The 22,712-nt window shown below is 37.1% G+C and overlaps 1 protein-coding gene across 1 annotated transcript in view; it reads left to right on the top strand.

Annotated features, from left to right (window-relative positions):
* Window positions 1–22,712, top strand: part of LOC127425389 (CUB and sushi domain-containing protein 3-like) — a 701,868-nt gene that overhangs the window by 664,807 nt on the left and 14,349 nt on the right. The window contains exons 59-63 of the mRNA XM_051671320.1: window positions 2,159–2,338; window positions 9,010–9,183; window positions 13,333–13,506; window positions 17,387–17,460; window positions 21,379–21,490. Of these exons, the coding sequence (XP_051527280.1) occupies window positions 2,159–2,338; window positions 9,010–9,183; window positions 13,333–13,506; window positions 17,387–17,460; window positions 21,379–21,490 (714 nt within the window). The remainder of the gene's footprint in view (window positions 1–2,158; window positions 2,339–9,009; window positions 9,184–13,332; window positions 13,507–17,386; window positions 17,461–21,378; window positions 21,491–22,712) is intronic.

The following is a 22,712-nucleotide window of genomic DNA, read 5'->3' as shown; positions in this document are numbered from 1 at the left end:
CATACTAGAATCCATCAATATTTCTCTAAATGTGCAAATTTTGGACTCAGAGTTCTTATAGATAATGTTAATTGTAGCATTGCCATGCATGTATTGCCATACCAACAGGTATGTGCTTCATCACATTCTAAAACGAAAAAATTTCTGTCCAGAGTTAATTTTTGGCCGAGATCTTGTATTGATGACGGGAGAGTTGAACCACTCCATAAAGTCTTCTCCAGCACATCCCCAAGACTTTCAATGGGGTTAAGGTCAGGACTCTGTGGTAGCCAATTCATGAGTGAAAATGATTCCTCATGATCCCTGTACCACTCTTTCACAATTTGAGCCCGATGAATCTTGGCATTGTCCTGGAATATGCCTGTGCCATCAGAGAAGAAAATATCCATTGAGGGGATAACCTGGTCATTCAGTACATTCAGGTAGTCAGCTGACTTCATTTTATTGCCGCATAATGTTGCTGAGCCTAGACCTGACCAATTGAAGCAACCCCAGATCATAACACTGCCTTCAGAGGCTTGTACAGTGGGCACTATGCATGACGGGTGCATCGCTTCATGCGCTTCTCTTCTTCCCCTGACGCGCCCATCGCTTTGGCATAGGGTAAATCTGGACTCATCAGACCATATGACCTTTTGCCATTGCTCCACAGTCCAATCTTTACACTCCCTAGAAAATTGAAGTTGTTTTTTCCAATTAGTCTCACTAACAAGTGGCTTTCTTGTGGCCACACAGCTGTTTAGTCCCAATCCTGTAAATTTTCATCGCATTGTGCATGTGGAAATGCTCTTACTTTCACTATTAAACATAGCCGTGAGACCTACTGTAGATTTTTTTTGATGTGACTTCACCAAGCATTTTAGTGATCTCTGATCATGATCATTCAAGATTGTTTTCCGACCACATTTCTTCCGCAAAGCTGATGGTTCACCACTATTCTTCTGGGTTTTAATAATGTGTTGGACCGTTCTTAACCCAATTCCAGTGATTTCAGCAATCTCCTTAGTTGTTGTTTTCTTTGCTTGATGCAGGCCAATAATTTGCCCCTTCTGAAACACAGTAACATCTTTTCCACGACCACGGGATACGTCTTCTGACATGGTTGTTTAAGAAATGAGAAGCTGCACACTGCATCAGTTAGGGTTAAAATAATTGTTTCCAGCTGCTGAAACATATTAATCACTGCAATAATGACCCAATCATAGGCTCTTATATATCTGCTTATTTAAATCCAAACTGCAACTTTTTTTTTTTTTTTGGGCCAGGCAGTGTATGTTAAATTGTAAAGTCAATTCATTTGTATTTGTATAGTGCTTTTTACAATTCACATATTGTAGTTTCAAAGCAGCTTTACAGAAAATTATGCTATTATGTCTGTCTTAAAGAACTCATTGAGCACTTTCATGAAAAAAATTTAACTGAAAATTATGCTTTAAAAACTATTAAAATTGCCTTTAAAACAGTACATACGTTCAAGCTGTCTCGTTTCACATTCCTGCCGTGTTTTTCTCCTTTTTTCTGCTCCTGACGGATGGGTAGCTTCACTTCAAAACCATGTCTACTTCTACATTATGCATCATAACCTTGGCTACTTTAAACATCTTTGACAGCATCGGGGGCCCCTGGTGGATCGGGAGGAAATAAATAAGATTAGCAAAGACAGATTAGTGTTGTTCCTGTTAAATCATACACTAACTGGCCAAAAGTATGTAGACACCCAAAAAAAAAAAAAAAAATACCCATACTATGTACTTGTTGAACATTAAAGTTCAAAGCCATAGGCATCAATTCCCTTGCTCTTGCTGCTATTACAGCTTCCACTCTTCTGGGAAGGCTTTCCAATAGATGTTAAAACACGAATGTGGGGATTTGCTTCCATTCAGACACAAGAGCATCAGTAAGTTGCTGATGTTGGGGAATGGGTCCTGGCTTGCAGTTGATGTTCCAATTCATCCCAAAAGTGTGGGGTTCAAAGTGATAAATCATGGACATCTTTATGGACTTTGCTTTGTGAAAAGGGCCTTCCTCGAATTGTTGCCTCAAAGTTTGAAGCACTCAGTTCTCTAGAATATCATTGTGTGATGCAGCATTAAGATTTGTGTTCACTGTGTAAACTTTGGGTCTTTAAACATGTTAATTGTGATCTTTACTATTGCAGTGATCAACTGTGGAGACCCCGGAGTTCCAGCCAATGGGCTGAGATATGGTGAGGACTTTACCATTGGACAAAACATCACCTTTGTGTGCCAGCCGGGCTACACAATGGAAACTGAGAATTTCTCCACCATCACTTGTACCGGTAATGGTACCTGGAATGCCCCTGTGCCTTTTTGTAAAGGTAAGTATTCATTTAAAATTGTAATACTGAAACCACTAAACCATTGTATCAATAAATATAAACGCAAATGAAAATTAACACTTAAAAAAAAGCATATTCCGATAGGTCCCCTCCATTAAGAGATTAACACATATAGTGGGCAGGGTTCGTATGGTCATGGAAATTCTGGAAAAGTCATGGAATTTTGAAATTGGGTTTTCCAGGCCTGGAAATGTTATGGAAAAACAAGTTAACACTGAATGTTTTGGAAAAGTCATGGAATTTTCTAACAAAATATTTTCAGCAATACAAGTGTGCTAAGAATTCTTTAAGTCTGGTGCAATTGCGGTGCAGTACGCAAAAAGCATTGCTGCAGAGTGTGAATAGACGTGGTGCCATGCGGTGGAGCATTTTGCACTTCATTAACGCTTGAGAAGTTCGCTCACAATAGCTTAAGTTCATATGGATAGTGTATAAGTAAAGGAATTACTAAATCTTATATTTACATTATTGTTTGAATTTATTAAGGCTTTGAATGTTTGTATGTAATAATTCACGATATTAATTCATGGCGATGTTTGCTTGTGAGCCCGAGCAGTGTTAATTGTCCACTTCTTGATGAGCAATCATTAAAAGTCTCAGTGTCACCTGCATTATCCTGTTTTTAATGGAAAACATGAAAGAAAACGCGCTGATTGTCACTGATGTCCCTTGATCTTTCCTTCGACCACTTCCGTCAAGTGTCTGTGCATATGAAGAATTTCTCTCTCTGTGTCAGTGGTCCAAAAGCAGTTTGCAAGAATTTATGTCTTATTTGTGAGCGCTGCAAATAAGTAGTTTAATTAACTTAAAATCCAGCTGTTAACATTTTACTGTACAAACATAGCCTGTATACTGTTATATTTTCTGCTATTTGTTTGAATAGGAAAAAAATTACTTGTAAAAAATCGAAGTGGGCATTAAAAAGCTGACAGTGAGACATCCAAAATATGTGGTGAGAGGACAAGATAAAGCAAAAACAATGTGTTCACAGCAATAAATAAATAAAACCCTTGAATTATTACAAAGCAAATGATGTGTGCCATTGTGGTTTTGTATATAAGGTATTAATGGTATTGTATAAGGTGTATGTTTTGACTGTTATATACAAAATGATGAATTTTATTTTTCACAAATGGGTAGAAACTAGGGCTGTCAATCGTTTAAAAATGTTAATTGAATTAATTACATTATATGGCGAGTAATTAATCGAATTAACCACAATTGATCACATATATAAATATTTGCTGAGAAAGCCCCTCCAATAACAACAATTAAATAATTATAATAATATATAATGATCAAATAATTATAAATAGTTATATTTAAATAATAATAAAAATTATATATATTATAAAAATTATAATTCATTAAAATACATTACATTATTGTGGCAGACAAGTAAAGCATTGATAAGACAAAAAGTGGCTTTAGAAAGCAATATATTTATTTCCATATTATTGAGCATAATCCTATCATTGACTTACAGTCCACAGCAATCCATTTTGCAAATGAAGTAAATCTGTCAGATATATATTTATTATAATGGCTTTTCTTAGGATGCGTTAATGTAAATTTGCGTCAGACAAATGCTTTTAGAGTGCTTTGGTTGTGTCGCGCCATAAACACAGCGTTTTTAGGTCACTGTGTCATGTTAAACATGGTTTGAAATGCAAGAACACGTACTCATCTTGTGATGTTGCAAGTGTGTCGAGCAAGCCTGTGGTTTGTTCTACAGTTGCACTTTGCTCATACAGCTCGAGTTTCACTGCTGAAAACAGGTGGTACTTCAAGCTTGAATTGCTCTGATGGTAGAAATATTCCTCATTATGGTCCGGGGACACATTATTAATTGCATTAATTTGTTTAAGGTATTATTTTTGTATATAATTAATCCCACCAAATTAACACATTAAATTGACAGCCCTAGAAACATTTGGAAACTCTGAAAAAGAGTTTAGAAAATTCATGAAAAAGTCATGGAAATTTACTAGTCAAAATGTTTATGAAACCTGACTGTGGTAGAAAAGCCTGAGACAACCAGTGAAAATGCTTCTGTTGCATATTTCTAAATTAAAACAATTGTTTTTCATTACAAACTGAAATTTTTTTTTTTGAATTTCACAGATTATTAGTATTGGGCATAACAGCATGCACTCGAGATGGAATGGACGCCACAAGTTTGTGCAAAACCTGATGATCCATGTTATCCCAGCACGATTTGAGAATGTTCCAATGAGCATCTTGTGTGCTTCTATTGTGACCTAGAAATTAGAAATTAGTGTCCATAGTGCAGAATCTTAAAGGTGTACTCAGCTGTTTTTTCCTCATTAAAAAAGGTTTTATACCTGAAGAAATTAGTAATTTTGAAACACGCATATAAAATCATGAGCACTCACATGAGATGAAGACTCCAGTTATATCAGTAACCTCATAAAAGCTGTTTTATTTTACCTGGAGAGGATCCCTTAATGGGGGCTGCCATATTAGAATCATATGACCAACCGAATACTACTCACTTAATCTCAGTATCCGCCCTGTAATTGCTTTTACTCATGGGTTAAATTAATAATGGCTGACTCTGAATAGTACATCTCTGCAATGGCATCGGTAACTAAAAACTATTGCGTTTGAATGATGCTGCATCCATGCCCATAGGTGTCAGTGTAAATCCAAGGTGACATAAACAAAAAATATGTTGATTCAAGGTGAACTTTTAAACATTTCTTCTTTTTTAATTCTACCGTTTCTTTGTTTTCAGTGTCTCAAAACCCTTCACTTTGTTTATTTCCAGGTTTAAAGTAGATTTTGATTCCCAGATCAATGTGGTCTCAGACTTTTGGGCCCCACTGTAGTTAACGCCTTCATTTTCTTGTCCAAGTAAAGCCAGATAGCTTTATTGTTCAGAAGGCTTGCTTGTAACTCGCTCACTGATATATCTGCACATCTGGTCCCGACCGCCCCAAGCATTACATGCACAGATGCTTCTCCCAGATTACACTGAGATCTTCCAGCTTTTTGTCTTCCGTGTTGTGATGGATGTCTTGTTTGAAATGTAGAGCTAAAAAGGGGAGGAATGTTTAGCTACCCTTGTAAGTCATCTTTTATTGCGTGATTGTGCTAGAACTAATGGTAAACATTCTGGTTTTATCAACCAATCATGCTGCTTGACAAATGACAGTCCAACAACAGTAACACAAACACATTTAGAGACTTAAGGGCTGTGCTGTCCCCATTATCATAATCAGCTTTGACCTATAAGCCCTTGCAGTTCTTGTAATTAATTTCACAACAGCACAAATGACTCCTGTCATCTTCCTGCTGCCAGGAGATGAAATGGTTTTGAATATATCAAGCGATATGAAATTTAATTTCAGGTGTGGGCATTGCTTTTCTGATACCCACCAATTCCCTGGCCTCAAATGCCATTTCGCTAAGCTTATTTAGATACACAGATGTCTCATTTATTCCTGAAGGCGGCGGACTCCTCCTGTCTCTTAAAGGACATGTTGTGCATACATATCTGAGGAGGCTTGAACTTCATATCCCCAGTCTGAACTCAGCCTCACAGAGCTATTAATGTGCATGCTAATGTGAGTTTACTCAAAATGAACCACTCCTATTTCTGTCAAATGCTTTGGGTGTTGGGAGGATCTAGACATTGTGTATGTATCCCCTTTTCTTTCTCCTTGTCAGTGGTTTATATGGCATTGCTAGGCAGTTGCTACGGTGTTCAGAGTGGTTGCCAGGGCATTGTTGGGCGGTTTCTTAAAAAAAAGCCCACCGTCAAGTCTCTATGATATTCTGATCCCTAGAAACATATGTGTTGCCCTTTTCAGTGTTAAGTAATTTTTCGTCTGTTTCCATACATCTGGTCACTTAGAAAAGCAAAGACATACCTTTGCTCAGTATACCTTACTCACAGCAGCGGCATCTTTGATTTTTGATGGGAATGACAGTGAGGCTGTGGTTGTAATGTTTCTGGATCATTCCGCTGACGAAACATTGAAAAAATATCTTTCCAATAAATTTCAGTAGACAAAAAACTCCAGTTGTGGAGTTGTGGAAAATTAGATGTGATCTAGTAGCTTTTTGATAGCTCTGTACAGTGCATGTCAGTGAAGAGCCGGTCTGTCCCTCACAGCCTCATTTTCATTCCCGTAAAATAAAAGGTGTCGCTACGGTGAATAAGGTCTATAAGCCACAGGATTTCAAGGTATGATTTGTCTGCAGTTCAGTGGGGGTCAGGTCGGGACTTTGTGCAGGCCATTCAAGTTCTTCCACGCAAAACTCAGTAAATCATTTCTTTATGGACTTTGCTTTCTGCACAATGGCATTGTCATGCTGGAACAGAAAAGCCCCTCCACAAACTATTCCACAAAGTTGGAAACTAGAATATTTTTGTATGCTGTGGCATTACAATTTGTCTTCCCCAGAATCAAGGGGTCTAGCCAAACCTGGGGCCAGATTCACAAAAATGTTCATAAGAAAATTAATAAAGTTCTTAGGATAAATTATAAGTTCGTAAGAATGTTCCTAAGTGCAGTTCTTGAAAAATTCTTTAGAAGTTCTCAAATATTTTCTTAAGACCAAAAGACAAGCTTTTTCTTAAGAATAAAAAGACAGGCTTTGACATTGTCTGATCAGCCTGCTCATGGGCTTGCCTTGTCTAATAGCCTACAACAAATTAAATACTTCAACACTGGTAAATCGTAACAATAAATGTATCTATTAACCTTCTATTAACGTAAGTATCAAGCACCTCGCGATAATGTTTTTGAATGTAAAGTGCGTGAGATGTGTTAGTTTAACGACTCTACGCATCATAGGAGAATTACTTGCTGCTAACCTTTTGATAACTTTTAAGAAAAGAAAAAAATTCAGTAGACAAGAGCTGGATGTTCTTGTTGAGGAAATGACTGCAAGGAAATAGTTCTCCTTGGGAAGCTTGATGATAATATGACATTGGAAAGTAAGAGGCGGGTAAATGGGAAAGGGTGGCAGAGGCTGTCTCTGCTGTGCCCAACTCTGATAGGGATGTGGATGGGGGGGTGAAAAAGAAAGTCTCAGCTTTCTAACGTTATAATATTATGTTTCTATTAACTCTAAATATCGTGGAGAGAGAGCGCTATATGCAGCGCATCCGTTTGAATAAGCATGATTGTTCACCACATTGTGTATGATTGTTCAGCTTCAAAACAACATTTATTGTTTGAATTTGGTGATAACATTTACATGGTTTGAAAACTGAAAATAAAAAATCATTAAACACAAAACGGTCAAAAACGTTTTTTGGTCTAATCACATTTCTACGTAAACAGCCCATTGCGAATGCAGTAAATTCATTAAACATCTTTCCTTTTAGAATTTAATACAACTGTGAGGTTGTCATAACTTCAAGATGTTATTTACAATGATTTCTAAGAAAAAAAATTTGAGAATTTGAATGCTTCTTATCTTTTTTATTAAGAACAATCTTAAGAAAAAAGATAAGAACTTTCTTAAGAAGTTTTTTTTTGGGGGGGATGCAAAATATTTTTTACTTTTTATCAAGTTAGAAATTAAGAAGAAAATGGTAGTTAAAAAGGAAATTTCTTAAGAATGTTTCGTGAATCTGGCCCCTCTTACTTAGAAAGGGGCATCCACTTCTCACAATGTTGAATAGTTTTTCCGGGCAATGATTGTCTTTTTCCATTGATCTCATTATAATGAAAACTCCAACACTGGAACTTTACCATGGTATACAGAGTGGGCAAGTATATGAGTGTAAAATCGGGGTGTTGGATGGATGAGCCATCAATAACGCCCATTTGAATACATTGGCTTCCTGACTGGTAGAGTGTTATTGATGTTAAGGTCTCATGTGTGGACGAATAACCGGGGAAGAGAACTGTGCATAGGCAGTGTAGGCAGATATTTGGAAAGATACATACCGGTAACACATTAGCTAACATTCCCTTTTCTTCACATATTCTGTCATTTTTCTACTGTGCACGAAAACCACTAAATGAAACTTATTCTACGGAAAGTTTTTTGTAGGTTTGATGAGTATTTCTTTAATGTACACTGCATAAAATAATTTTCTTAATCAGTGTCTTTGTCTTGTTATCCAGCAATAATAATTTATTTTTAAAGTCTTTATTTATTTCAATTATATTTTAGTTCAATTGGCAGAGTTTATCACTTGTTTTAAAGACCCCATGAAATCAAAAATTGTACTTTCTATGATGTTTAGTCCATATCTGTTAGCTTTGAAGCCATCTAAATGCTAGTGTATTCCTAAAAGTTAACACTTTTAACATATTATACACATTTAAAATTTGGAGTCTTTTTCTTCTTTGCAAATGGAACAAAAATATTGATGACTCATCATGCACTACAGATTTTTGTCCAAACAAATGCTCTCTGGAATGACAATGTCCTTCCCCCAATACCACTTGCAACTGACTAACATGTAGCAAATCAAAAGAATAAGCCCTTGTCAAGCCTATGTCCCATCCAAATTTCAAAAGGAAATATGTCAACATAGGAAAGAAATTTGTGCTTGTCAAGGGATTTCATGGGGACTTTAAGCATGAACCACTGTTTTTTTGCAGTGTAATGTTATTCATCAACAAGAGCTGAATTATCCTCTGTCTAATGTCTCCCTTCAGCTGTCACCTGTGCAGCTCCTCCGCCCATCTCCAACGGCCTCCTGGAGGGCAGTGACTTTGAATGGGGCACCAGTGTGAGTTACAGCTGCTCTCCAGGCTATGAGCTCTCTTTCCCTGCCATCCTCACCTGCGTGGGCAATGGTACATGGAGTGGTGAGGTGCCCCAGTGCCTGCGTGAGTACTTGTATTACTCTATTAATATTAATCAAAGTGTGTGGTTCATCGTTGTTGGTGCTTGCAACTACATGCAGGCCAACCTTTCCCAAAAAAGCAGCTTTCCCAAAAGCAAAAAGTTTGAATTCCACTTCTTATCTACATCTTATCTACAGTACAGTACTTGTACTTGCCAAGGATGTGATGATCAGACATTGATTGAAAGAACCTTTATTAGCAGGGTTCCCATAGTCATGGGAATAAATATCAGTGTATTTTAAAATTGTGATTTCCAGGCCTTGAAAAGTCAGGCAAAACATGGAAATGTCTGTAGTAAATTTAACTAGATCTAGTTATGCTCTTCTCTCACATATTTCATCGGCTACACTCTATGTTAAAAGTCCTTATCCAGTAACCACAAATGACTGGAAAGGTCATGGAAAAGTCATGGAAATTCATTGGTTAAAAAGTGTGGGAACCATGTATTGAGCACTGTAGGTAAACAGCTTCATGACTACCATTGGTTCTGTTGAATTAGATACCAAGTATTTGTTTAGGACTCTAAACAATGTGGGATAAGCATGATATTTGTGTCCTTTTGCATATCATACCCAAATTGACAGTTTCTGGTAAATCAAAATGTCCAATAAGTTCATTCATGAAACTGTACAGTACATACTCTACATGCGCGATCTACCTATGCAGTCTCTTTAGCAATCAGCTTGTAAACAGTAGTGTTAAATGCTATAATAAAAATTAGTTGAACGCTAAATAGAAAAAATAAAAAATAAAAACATTCCAAGAGTTGTCATGACTGAATTATAGAAAGCCTCATTTCTTGATGAGGTGTTACATAAGAAGAAGCCAGACCAAACCTGAGTGTTTATGTCCTATGACACTTTCATTCAACTTCAACAAAAGCAACACTTTATCATGTTGTGAATATACAATTCGGAAATCTTACAGAGACTGCGTGAGAATTTAAAGTTTAAAAGGCCTTTTTATCCCAAAGGTACCCTTGTTTAAGCTCTCACATGGAATCTCATGCTCAAGAATGAAAGTGTACCTCTGACTTTGTCAGAGTCCTGATTTTTTTTTTTTTCATCTCTTTCTTTTCCACTCTTATTTTTATATCTTGACAGCATATCTATAATTCATCAATTCATCAAGTTTGTAGTGCTAGATCTTAGGCACAGTAGTCTGACCAGCATACTTAATGATGGATCAGCCTGCTAGTAACATCAACCATGTGAATGATTTTTCCTCCAGAGACCGATTGTTTGCCTGACAGTGGCAGGGACATGGCTAATGTTCTCGCATTGGCCTTTGAGGCTTGGGTCTTCCCCAAATATTCTTTAACTATTCTTCAAAATTATTTTTCTTTTCCTCTCTTTCTGGGCCGTTATTTTTCTTATTAGGATAAAGTGACATTATCCTTAGTGGTGGGGGATGAAAATTTAACCCAAAAATGATTTATATAATACATAACCATGTAGTAATGCATATATTTTTGATAATCCAGGGAATGAAATACTTCATAAATGAAAGCTACTTTATCTGATTTGAATATTTTCTTTTTTTATTTAGAATTTGACTGATGCAACCCTAAAGATCAGATTTGTCGCAACAAATAAATTATAAGCAAAAACAGCTTCACATCATGTTACACTTTAAATAGCAATTCATTATAAATATGATTGGATGTACTGCATTCGAAGCTGACATACACACACCTGTGACAACACATCAGTTAAATTCTTTAAGTATTAAAGGGGCCATGACATGTGTCTTTAACTACTATTTAGTAACATTAAAATACATACAATACAATGTATTTATTGTGTAACTACATGTTATTCTGCAAAATTCTCAAATTCACATTTTCTGCTACTTTTACTCCAAAATACGTTTGCCACAGTAGAAATTCTTATTAGTAAAATATATCTGAAGTATATTCCCATTCATATTTCACATTATATTAGTATACCTGGGTGACTAGGAACATTAAAATGTTCAGCCATGACTTCCTGTTTCACAGGGGTATAAATATGAGGTAACACACAAGCCAAATTCCCTCAGTCATCAAACACAATGGGTAAGACCAAAGAATAAAGTTATGATGTGCGGCAAAAGGTTGTTGAGCTTCACAAAATGGGAAGTGGCTGTAAGCAAATAGCTAAAGCATTGAAAATTTCCATTTCCACCATCAGGGCAATAATTAAGAAGTTCAAATCAATTGGAGATGTTGAGAATCAGCCTGGAAGAGGACATGTGTCTATATTGTCTCCACGCACTTTGAAGAAGATGGTTCGAGTGGCCAAAAATTCTCCAAGGATCACAGCTGGAGAATTGCAGAAATTAGTTGGGTTAAAAATTCAGAAAGTCTCCAAAACTACAATCAGATGTCACCAACACCTACGCCTAAGTTGTTTGGAAGGGTTTCAAACGCAAGTCAAGTCAAACTTTATTTATAAAGCACATTTAAAAACAACAGAGGTTGATCCAAAGTGCTGTACAATTTACAGATAAAACATATAAAAACAACCAAACAATATATAGTAAAAATGTAACCTTTACATAATAAAAAAACCAACTGCTCGGCAAACAGTACATAATATCAAAAGACAATGAATAAAAATAAGACTTAAGGGCATATTTGAAAATAGCTAAAGATGGTGCAGATTTTACATGAAAGGGCAGGCTATTCTGAAGTTTTGGAGCAACAACAGAAAAGGCCCGATCGCCCTTTGACTTGCAGTGCAAATGGGTGATGGATAAAAGAAGCTTGATTACCTGATCTGAGCATTCTTGGAGGAGAGTAAGAGTGCAGAAGGTCACTAATGTATTTAGCTGCAAGATCAGAAAGGGCCTTGTACACAAAGACAGCAATTTTATAATCAATTCTGAACTTAACAGGAAGCCAGTGTAGAGAAGCTAATACAGGGGAAATGTGATCCCTCTTTTTAATCCCAGTTAAAAATCTATCTGCCGCATTTTGAACAATCTACAGACGAGATATAGCAGAATGAGGCAGACCAATATACAGTGAATTGCAGTAATCCAGCCATGATGTAATAAAAGCATGGATTACCGTTTCTAGGTCTTTTTGAGAGAGAAACTGTTTTAGTTTAGCAATAGACCTTAGATGAAAGAAACCTCCCTTAACAACGGCACTGATTTGTTTGTCAAAAATTAAAGATGTGTCAAAAATAACCCCAAGACTTTTGACATGCTTTTGAATGTAACTGTGCTTCAAGGGCTGGAGGGGGCCTGGAAGAGCCTAAAATAATAATTTCAGTTTTGCCTTCACTTAGCTGCAAAATTTTTGCCATCCAACATTTGATGTCCTCAAGACATTTGAACTCAAGCATCTTCAGTTTGCCAGACACTGTAAAATCCCAACAGATAAAAAATCAAAACCTGACTGCTTCTGCCAGAAAGCTTAAAATGGGCCCTGGTTGGATCTTACAGCAGGACAATGATCCAAAACACACATCAAAATCAACACAAAATGATTCACTGACCACAAAATCAAGGTTCTGCCATGGACATCCCAGTCTCCTGACCTGAACCCCATAGAAAACCTGTGGGGTGAACTGAAGAGGAGAGTCCACCAGTGTGGACCTCGGAATTTGAAGGATCTGGAGAGAGATCCTGTATGGAGGAATGGTCTCAGATCCCTTGCCATGTATTCTCCAACCTCATTAGGTATTATAGTAGAAGACTCAGAGCTGTCACCTTGGCAAAGGGAGGTTGCACAAAGTATTGAATAAAAGGGTGCCAATAATTGTGCCACACATATTTGACAAAAATATTTGTTTTTTGATAAAACTTGTGTTGTGTTTGCAGTTGTTTGTTATCCATTAGAGAATAGAGTTTTGTGAATATTTTGAATAAAAGATAAAAAGGATAAACAATAAAGACATATTTTTCACCACCTTCTTTGCTCATATTTACCAAGGCTGCCAATATGTTTGGCCACAACTGTATGTTCTGTATTTAAGCAGTAAGTTGCGTGGAAACTGGAAACTACCAACAGTTACACTGTGTCTACACTGGTACATCACAATGTGTCACAAATGAATCGCTCCCATTATACTCAACAAAGCTGTCTACACTGGGAGCTTCCTTCTGCAACAGTATTATAAACATTGTTGTCTATGATTACAGCTAAGTTCTGTGGGGATCCTGGAATTCCTGCTTTTGGTTCCAGGGAAGGCCGCAGCTTCATCTACCAGTCAGAAGTGTTATTTAGCTGCATGGCCCCCTACATCCCAGTGGGTAGTGCTACACGCATTTGCCAGACTGATGGCACCTGGAGTGGATCCCAGCCTCGGTGTATAGGTAAATCAATTATTCTGACTTTTAAGTGTTAAAGATGATTGTTCCCCTGTTTAAACCATATGGTGCATTACCATTGAAAATGGTTGCAACAGTAAGTGCTTTTATTATGTAAGTATATCAAAACTTGCATTTTAAAAATAATTTGATTGTTTATTGGATAGTGAGGCTTTCATTGTTTTTTTTCATTCATGTATTTTTGTCCTCCCTGGAAGCCCAGCTTCCCTAAATGATGATTGTGCAAGCCCTCAAAACAGCCAGTACTTTAAAGGGTGATGTACAGTACATGACTGACAGTTTTTGAGATTAAAAAGCAGCACCATACACAGAGTGCTCGAAGATAGAGACGTAGTTAGTCTATTGTAACACTTTTAAATTAGTGTCCATAATCGTGTCTTGTGCCTATTGCCATTTGTAAATATTGTAAAAATACAGTTGGTCAATTATTTTAATTAATTTATACTTTTTAAAAGTAGTTTGATAAGCAGTCATTTGGAGCAAGATTACAGATACAAAGAAAACACTAGCTGACACTGCTAATATATTAAATGAATATTTTATATTATATAAATGTAATTTTTTGAGCAGAACTGCAATACAGTTATGGATGTATTTTTTCAAATAAATGAAAGAATAACTAATTTTACTAGACTTTTAACATTATATTCAAAGTTTACAGTATACAAGCAATAACTAAATCAATTAAGTTCAATTATGTAATTTTGTCAAAGAGTGTCTCTTGAGATTCACAGCTCAATTCAGTAAAGCTTCTAAAGCCTGAATATTGTCTGAATAAACTCATTGGCCAGATCTCCACTTTTAATGTAAAGTTTGGCCTCAAATAACACTTGCCAGTATTTCCAGCTGCTAAATCTTATGATTACCACCCACATTGAAAAGTTTTTTTATTATTATTATTATTTGTTGCCTGGTGCACAAACAAGTTTCAAAAGTATTTAGCAACAACAACTCCAAAGAAATCAATGCCCTCCCACTGCCCTGGCAGCACAGGCCAGTGCTGCTTCAAGCAGCCTTAGTGCTGTATTGAAACAATTATAGTGGGGAAGAACAAAGTCCCTTCTTTTAGTGCCCTCAGAGTGAGGGAAAAGTTGCAGTCTGTAGAGGAATGAGCTTCAGTATGAAGTGTGGAATTGAGGCCTGGGGAAACTCAATTGCATCAGAAACATCAACTTGACAAACTAGCTTCTAGATAGCTGGCAGTGGTAAATGTTAAGATATTGTCCTCTGCATTTTAGTTTGGTCCATGACCTCTGCAAAAACAAGTGGACTAAGGCATGTTTACCTTAAATAAAAAGTAGACCCTATTTAAAAACAAAAAAAAAGGCTTACACTTTAATAATTAATAGTGCTTTTGACAGATAAAACGATGTACATTAAAATTATATGAAGACTCCCGTCATATCAGTGACCTAGAAAAAGTTATCTTCTTTTACATAAGGTGAGTTGCCACCTCATGGGTGTCTCAATGTTGAAAGCACATGACCAGCCGTGTCTTGTGATTCGATTAAGTAAAAAGGGATGGTTCATCCAAAAATTAAAATTCTCACATCATTTACTCAGCCTCATGCCATCCCAGACATTTTCAGCATTTATTACTTTCTTTCTTCTGCTGAACACAAACAAGAATTTTTAGAAAAATATTTCAGCTCTGTTGGTCCTTACAATGCAAGTGAATGGTGGCCATAACTTTGAAGGTCCAAAAAACTCATTAAGGCAGCATAAAAGTAACCTATGCGACTCCAGTGGTTTAATCCATGACTTCAGAAGGGATGTGATCGGTCTGGGTGAGAACAGATAAATATTTAAGTCCTTTTTTTACTATAAATCTCCACTTTCAGTTTCACATTCTTCTTTTGTTTTAGGCAATTCACACTCTTTGTACACATTGCCACCAACTGGGAAGGGAGGAGAATTTATAGTAAAAAAGGACTTAAATATTGATATGTTTCTCATCATGGGATGGTATTAAGGCACTGATCTCTGTAGAGCTGCTTTGTAATGCTTTTGAATTGTGAGAGGCATTGTAGAGATAAAAGTGAATGGAATCAAATATAATATTTACAAAGAATTGTAAAAATCAGGAGCACTATGAATTAGTTCTGACACTATTCCTACTAACTTATGCTTGTACAATACAATATGACTTTATAATATGGAAAAACACAAACAATGGGGATGAAATTACAAGGAGATATGGTGGACTGTAGCATGGGAATTAGAGTAAGTTATAGACATGCTGTAGAATATTCTATAAAATATACAGTGTTATGTACAATGAAATACGTTATGGTATATACAGTATGTGAAATATACAATAATTTAAATTGAATAACATCTAGGACCATAATAAATATACTATGAAATACAAGTACATTATTTACATTGAAATATATTATGGAATGTACAATGCAGTATATGTAATAATGTTAGTTTAATAAAATATTAATATTCTGTACAATGATTACAGTAAAAAAGCTAACAATAATAATCTCCTTAATCTGAATGTGATTAATAGTTATTATATAATTATCAGCTAGTACACAAAAGTAGTCTAATGTTATGTGCATACTCTGTATGAACTGGCCTGTGGCTGTATTTCTTATAGCTGCATCCATTTCTCCATGTCTCATTAGCAAAGAGTCCTCTTACTGTCCTCTTACAGTGTTTATCTGATTAAACCCCTCAGTTGATATATCCATGAGGGAGCTCTTCTCCTAACATCAATAAATACATCGATAATTGTTTTTAATTGAGCAAGTCATTGAATAATTGGTCCCAACTCTGTGAGGCCATTATTGAGGAGCCATGAATAGCCAGCAGGAGATTTGGATGAGCTCAGTTCATTCTCTGATTACCATTTTTAAGCATTTTGTGTATTGCGCCAACATAAGATGTCAGCCATGGCCCCAAAGCAGGTGTAATCATTTAGCTATTTCAATTAAGTATTATTATGGCCTCATATTAAGCCCTCAAATACATTGTGAAAAATAAATATGGGGGGTTTGGGGTTATTAAGTGGAAATTAAGTCCTCTAAAATGCCTCTTAAACGTATACCTATTCACACACATACACGTACACAAATGCAGTGCGCACACAGTCATGCACACAGATTTTAACAGAATGCATCCTGTTGGTTAGTCTCATTCTATTTTGCTAGACTAACTTAAGATCTGTGGACGTATGCATATTGCACGTAAAACTGGAAAGCACTTTCACGATCTGGTAAGCTCAAATCTGATGTCCCTCTGCATGTTCCAGTTTCTCAACTGGTCTCATAGCCGAAGCTCAAAGCAACACCAGCACAGTCTGCAACTATATTCTCAATGTGGAGATGCAGTCATATATTTTCAATGTGCTGACTCTGTATTTGAAGCTCCTCACTAGAAAACAGCATGGAAAAGGGGCTGGTTGTGTAAGCTGGGCAGGTTGTCCTGTCATTTGCACGCCTGCATTGAATCAAGGGTCCCTGCGTCAGCTCAAATATGTGCTCCACATCCCAATTACAGACCAGCATATCTGTCCCAAAGCAGACATACTGCTGCAGCAACACTGCCCCCTACTGGGTCTCCATCATCCTGCTATAAAAAAAAACAACCACTCTGCTGCAGCACTTACATAAACACACAGGCACCATAACAATCACTATAAGCCAGGTTCTAGCAGTGCTTTGAGAGATGGATCTAGGCGATGTGCCACATATTTATGAGTGCTGAAATGCTATTTTCTCCCTTTATGTTGAGTTGTTGTGGTAGTGAATAAGAAATTGCCACGGTTGTGGTGGATGAGAAGTTATTTAGAATAGGAATGTGTTTGGGTGTTCATTTTTTCTCTTTCTTTTTTTCTTTCCCTCTTTTTCCACAGAGCCAACTCGCAACAACTGTGAGAACCCTGGGACACCCCGTTATGGCTCTTTGAACAGGACCTTTGGTTTTAAGGTACCATATACAGCAACATACACTTTCTGTGAAAACTATGATTTGCATTTTTTCATATTTATCTAGGTATGAATATGTATACATTTAGAGTGAACGAGTATCACAAATCACAGCATGTCCTGGCCCATTTGTTATCTGTTCTTGCATATATAATCCGTTGTATGATATAGTGATACAAAATCAACATTGTTTGTGATATTTGCCCCGTGGAATTGTTTTGAAGGGCATCATTTACCTTTATGAGACCATTTTGTTTTTATAAGTGTCTGAAAACACATCTTGTCATCCATTAAAGTCAAATTATTTAATTTAATCAATTAATTGAAATCTTAAAACTTACAATAATGGTTAATCAACATAATACAAAATACAAATTTAGATGTAAATAATGCACAAAATATAATAAAATAATAAACATTTAGATAGAATACATTTAAAATAATTGTCACTTTGTTAGATTGCTCTTAACTCCTGAGACCCGAGCGTGACTGCAGTGCACATTTTCCATTTCCCTTTTTGATTTGTAACTAGCAGCACCTAATAAACATGGGGTGGGGGGGGGGCGGATTCTAGAGCAATTAGTGTTCCTAAAAATGTATGTCCACATATGTGGACAGCGGGACTAAGTTGTGAAATTTTAAATGATAGCAAAAATTTATCAAATTGTTTATTATGTTTCCAGGACTGTTGGTTATTCATGTTTTTGAGATGTTACAGACATTACATCAGAAATTAGCGTAATTAATTCTGATTCAAAGTAATGGCCAGCATCATCCAATCAATGCCAACCATGTTAAAATAAAATTATACATTATCAATTCTGAATCTATGTACTGATTACCATTGTCCCATATCTGCCAAACATGTTGAGTGATCCAAACATCATCTGCAGCCTGAAACTGAACTTTTGGTTGGATTTTATGAGTGAATGCACTTAGCTGCATAGAGCTATAGGATGTTCCCTTGCTCCCTATTTAGTGCATGACTTAACCTCCAGGGTGCTGTCTGTCTGCACTGGTCTCAGAACAGTCCTAAATGTACTTTATTTTCATCCTAACTCAGTAGAAAGCCTCTGAAAGCAAAATTTTACAGCTTTTGGATGAACCCATTTATCATCAATGTGATAATGCACAGTAAATAAAGGATTTATAAGGGACAAATGCGCTGAAGTACACACTAGTATACACAGTGTTTAGCAGAAAAATGACATCTGATGAATCTAGAGACTAATCTTTTGACTCAAAAAGGTTTCAATGTGGGGGTCTGGGTAGCTCAGCGAGTAAAGACGCTAACTACTACCCCTGGAGTCGCGAGTTCAAATCCAGCGCATGCTGAGTGACTCCAGCCAGGTCTCCAAAGCAACCAAATTGGCCCGGAGTCATGGGGTAACCTCCTCGTGGTCGCCATAATGTGGTTAACTCTCAGTGGGCCGCATGGTGAGTTGTGCGTGGATGCCGCGGAGAATACGCCTCCACACGCGCTATGTCTCCGCAGTATCACGCTCAACAATCCACATGATAAAATGCATGGATTGACGGTCTCAGACGCGGAGGCAACTGAGATTCAGCCTCCACCACCCGGATTGAGGCGAGTCATTACACCACCACAAGGACTTAGAGTGCATTGGGAATTGGGCATTCCAAATTGGGGAGAAAATTAAAAAAAAAACTTAATTAGGTTTCTTACCAGAAGTAGTTTTGTTGCCCAAACTCCCCTGTGGTCAGCGCCATGTTTTTTTGTCACATTTGATGTGCTTTGAAAATTTAACCCTTTACTGACAGCACAGAGTCTCCTGAACTGAAATCAGTCAGTTTAAATTCATTTAAATAATGTGTTGCATATAGCAAAGCCAAAATTTATCGTCCTTGATGTGTACATGGGGTCGCATGAGGTTAAAATTCAATTAAATGTTGCAAAAAGTTATGAATTTGCATTTGAATGAAGGACAATAAGATTTCATATCTTTCTTTATTCCATCCATTAAGGCAGTCATAACGGGTGAAGTGTGTCATTTTCAGTGTTCAAGTACTTTCTTATATCCTAGCCTAATATGCAAACACAACTATAAGTAATCCATTGGTAGGTTGATTGTCCTGAAAAGTGTAAACACTGTGGCTCTGTGGTGCAATCAAAACATTGCTCAGTTTGTTTGAGCATCCTGACCAGCCTGACACTAGCTCAGCCAATGGTGTCAGTTGTTTTGTTTTTTGTTTTTTTCTTGTTTTTTCGATTAATTGCAGATGAGGGGATCAATTGCAGTTCCTTTTGGTGTCACTAGAGGCCCAGAAAGTAGACACTTCACCTTAATTGATTTTTAAAGAATCACTCATAGCTTTTCTCAAAAACACAAAAGTGTCACTCCAGACACAATATATAGTGTAGGCCCTTCATTTCCCCACGTACACTACAAAATATTATTGCTCTTAACACACTTGAGACTTTTTATGTAGAACCACTCCAAACACATTCAGGGCTTAAGAAGGCTTGAAATGTATGCATGACTGTAATAACACCACATAACCACTCAGAAAGAAAATAATCAACTTCACAGTAGTGCAAATGAATATGATTATTTTTTTATCAAGAGAGGGGTGAATTAAGGGAGATGCTGGTATAGTGGATGTGTATGAGTATTTATGGTTTGATAAATACATGCATGTGAATATTGTACCAATTATGTTTAGTTGTATAGCTTTTTATGGACAGTTTTGCTTATTGGAGTTAAAGTGTAAATAGACTTTTTCTGTTAATGTTAATTATACTTTTTGAAAAACAATACAATACAAATATGAGTGAGGGACATGCAGGGAATAAAACAGATAAACAGAGAGAGAAGGTGAGAGAGAGAGAGAGAGAATGCTGGGGAAGAGCATTTATCAAGATGTGAAGAGACATTAAGAATTCAAGTCATTACATTATTAGAGGTCAAGCCCTGCAGAGGCATCATAGAACAGCTAAATATCAGGCTATCCATATTCGTAAATCATTAGCCAGCCTCAAGTAAAAGAAGCCAGTCAAGCTTTTTTTTGCTTTGCTGGGCTTAATGTTGTTGGAGTCAGAGGAGAGGAGATATCGTGTGCCCCAGATAAGGAGCAGTGTCTCTGGCTCGTCAGCCGTGTTCACTGCAAGCACGGACATGCTAATCAATTAATGTGCTAAGTCCACGTGCCACTCTGTGACATGTTTTATTATTTTACTCCCTCATGTGTATCCTAAAGTTATGCTAGAGCCACAGCCTACACTCACACAAGCACACTGCACACATTTGCACACGTGCATATAGATACTATAGATAGATAGATAGATAGATAGATAGATAGATAGATAGATAGAGACAAGCTAATTAACATTTATAAAGGCATATTATACCACACTGTTACCTTTTGTGTCACATGACCTTGGTGATTACAACATGCAGTAGTCTAACAACTTTGCATGAGGAGTGCTACCATATTTTATAGAAATAAGTGCCACTTTACATCACTAGTGGCCCAGAAAGAAGGTCACAATGGCTTCCTAAGTGCATGTACTGGTGATTACATTAACTGTAGGTAAAGTAGGTGAGTACCATGTACTAAAATATCCCTTAACATAGCAGGAGTTCCACTCCAGCTTTTCAGAATAAGAATGAGCCTGACAACCAGCTGGTGTATAGCGATGCAAAAGGAACAAAAGGAATCTTTAAAAAGATGTGTGTCACTGTGAAATCAATGACAAAAATGCAATCTGAAATTTAGAGTGACACATTGGTAGTTGCAATCTTTGTAGCATCTGTTCTCAGGAGTAAAAACTGTGTCATTCAAAAACTGCATGTATTAGGAGTTTAATGTTGTGTTTAATATGCCCCCAGAAGAGGGTTTTGAGAACACCGTTTTTGGTTTGATGTGTGTTTGTGTATGTTTGTTTCTCTTGGTACAGATTGGAAGCATGGTGGCTTTCCAGTGCCAGCCTGGTCACCTACTGCAGGGCTCCACGACACGCCTCTGTCAGGCTGACCTCACCTGGAGCGGAACTCAGCCAGAGTGCATCTGTAAGTATCCTATAGAAAAAACCATTCAGTAGCTGCACTCATGGACATCTGGAATACTAATTAAGATTTATCTGTGAAGTTCCTCAGTTATCCAGGTCACACAGTCCATAAACAAAACAGCAGTAAATTGTCAACTTATTTTTCCTAAAAAAAAAAAAAACGAAAAAGAAAAATTAAGGTTAATTAATATTCAGGATTGGCCACATTTAAGGGATAGTTCTCCCAAAAATGAAAATTCTCTTATCATTTACTCACCCTCATGCCATCCCAGATGTGTATGACTTTCTTTCTTCTGCTGAACACAAACAAAGTTTTTTAGAGGAATATCTCAGCTCTGTAGGTCCACACAATGTAAGTGAATGGTGGCCAGAACTTTCAAGCTCCAAAAATCACATAAAGGCAGCATAAAAGTTATCCACATGATTTCAGTGGTTAAATCCATATCTTTAGAGGCAATATGATAGTTGTGGGTGAAAATCAGATCAATATTTAAGTCCTTTTTTATTCTAGATCTCTTTCACTTTCACATTCTTTCACATTCTGAAAGTGAATGTGACAATTTAGAGTAAAAAAAATGACTTACATATTGATTTTTTTGTCATCTAAAGCAACTGCATTGCTTCAGAAGAAATATATTAAACCACTGGAGTCGGGGGGCCTGGGTAGCTCAGTGGAGCCCCTGGAGTTCGCTAGTTCGCTAGTTCAAATCCCAGGGTGTGCTGAGTGACTCCAGCCAGGTCTCTTAAGCAACCAAATTGGCCCAGTTGCTAGGGAGGGTAAAGTCACATGGGGTAACCTCCTCGTGGTCGCTATAATGTGGTTTGTTCTCGGTGGGGCACATGGCGAATTGAGCGCGGATGCCGCGGTGGATGGCATGAAGCCTCCACACGCGCTATGTCTCCGTGGCAACGCTCTCAACAAGCCACGTGATAAGATGCGCGGGTTGACTGTCTCAGACGCGGAGGCAACTGGGATTCATCCTCTGCCACCCGGACTGAGGCAAATCACTATGCGACCACCAGGACTTAGAGCGCATTGGGAATTGGGCATTCCAAATTGGGAGAAAAAGGGGAAAAATCCCAAAAAACAAAACAAAACAAAAAACACTGGAGTCGTATGGATTACTTTTATTCAGTCTTTATGTGATTTTTGGAGCTTCAAAGATCTAGTCACCATTAACTTGCAATGAAAGGACCTACAGAGCTGAGATATTCTTCTAAAA

This window comes from Myxocyprinus asiaticus, chromosome 34, assembly GCF_019703515.2.
Source record: "Myxocyprinus asiaticus isolate MX2 ecotype Aquarium Trade chromosome 34, UBuf_Myxa_2, whole genome shotgun sequence".
NCBI classification, from domain to species: domain Eukaryota; kingdom Metazoa; phylum Chordata; class Actinopteri; order Cypriniformes; family Catostomidae; genus Myxocyprinus; species Myxocyprinus asiaticus.
The sequence above is the reverse complement of the archived record's forward strand: the minus strand, read 5'-3'. Positions and strand labels throughout refer to the sequence as shown.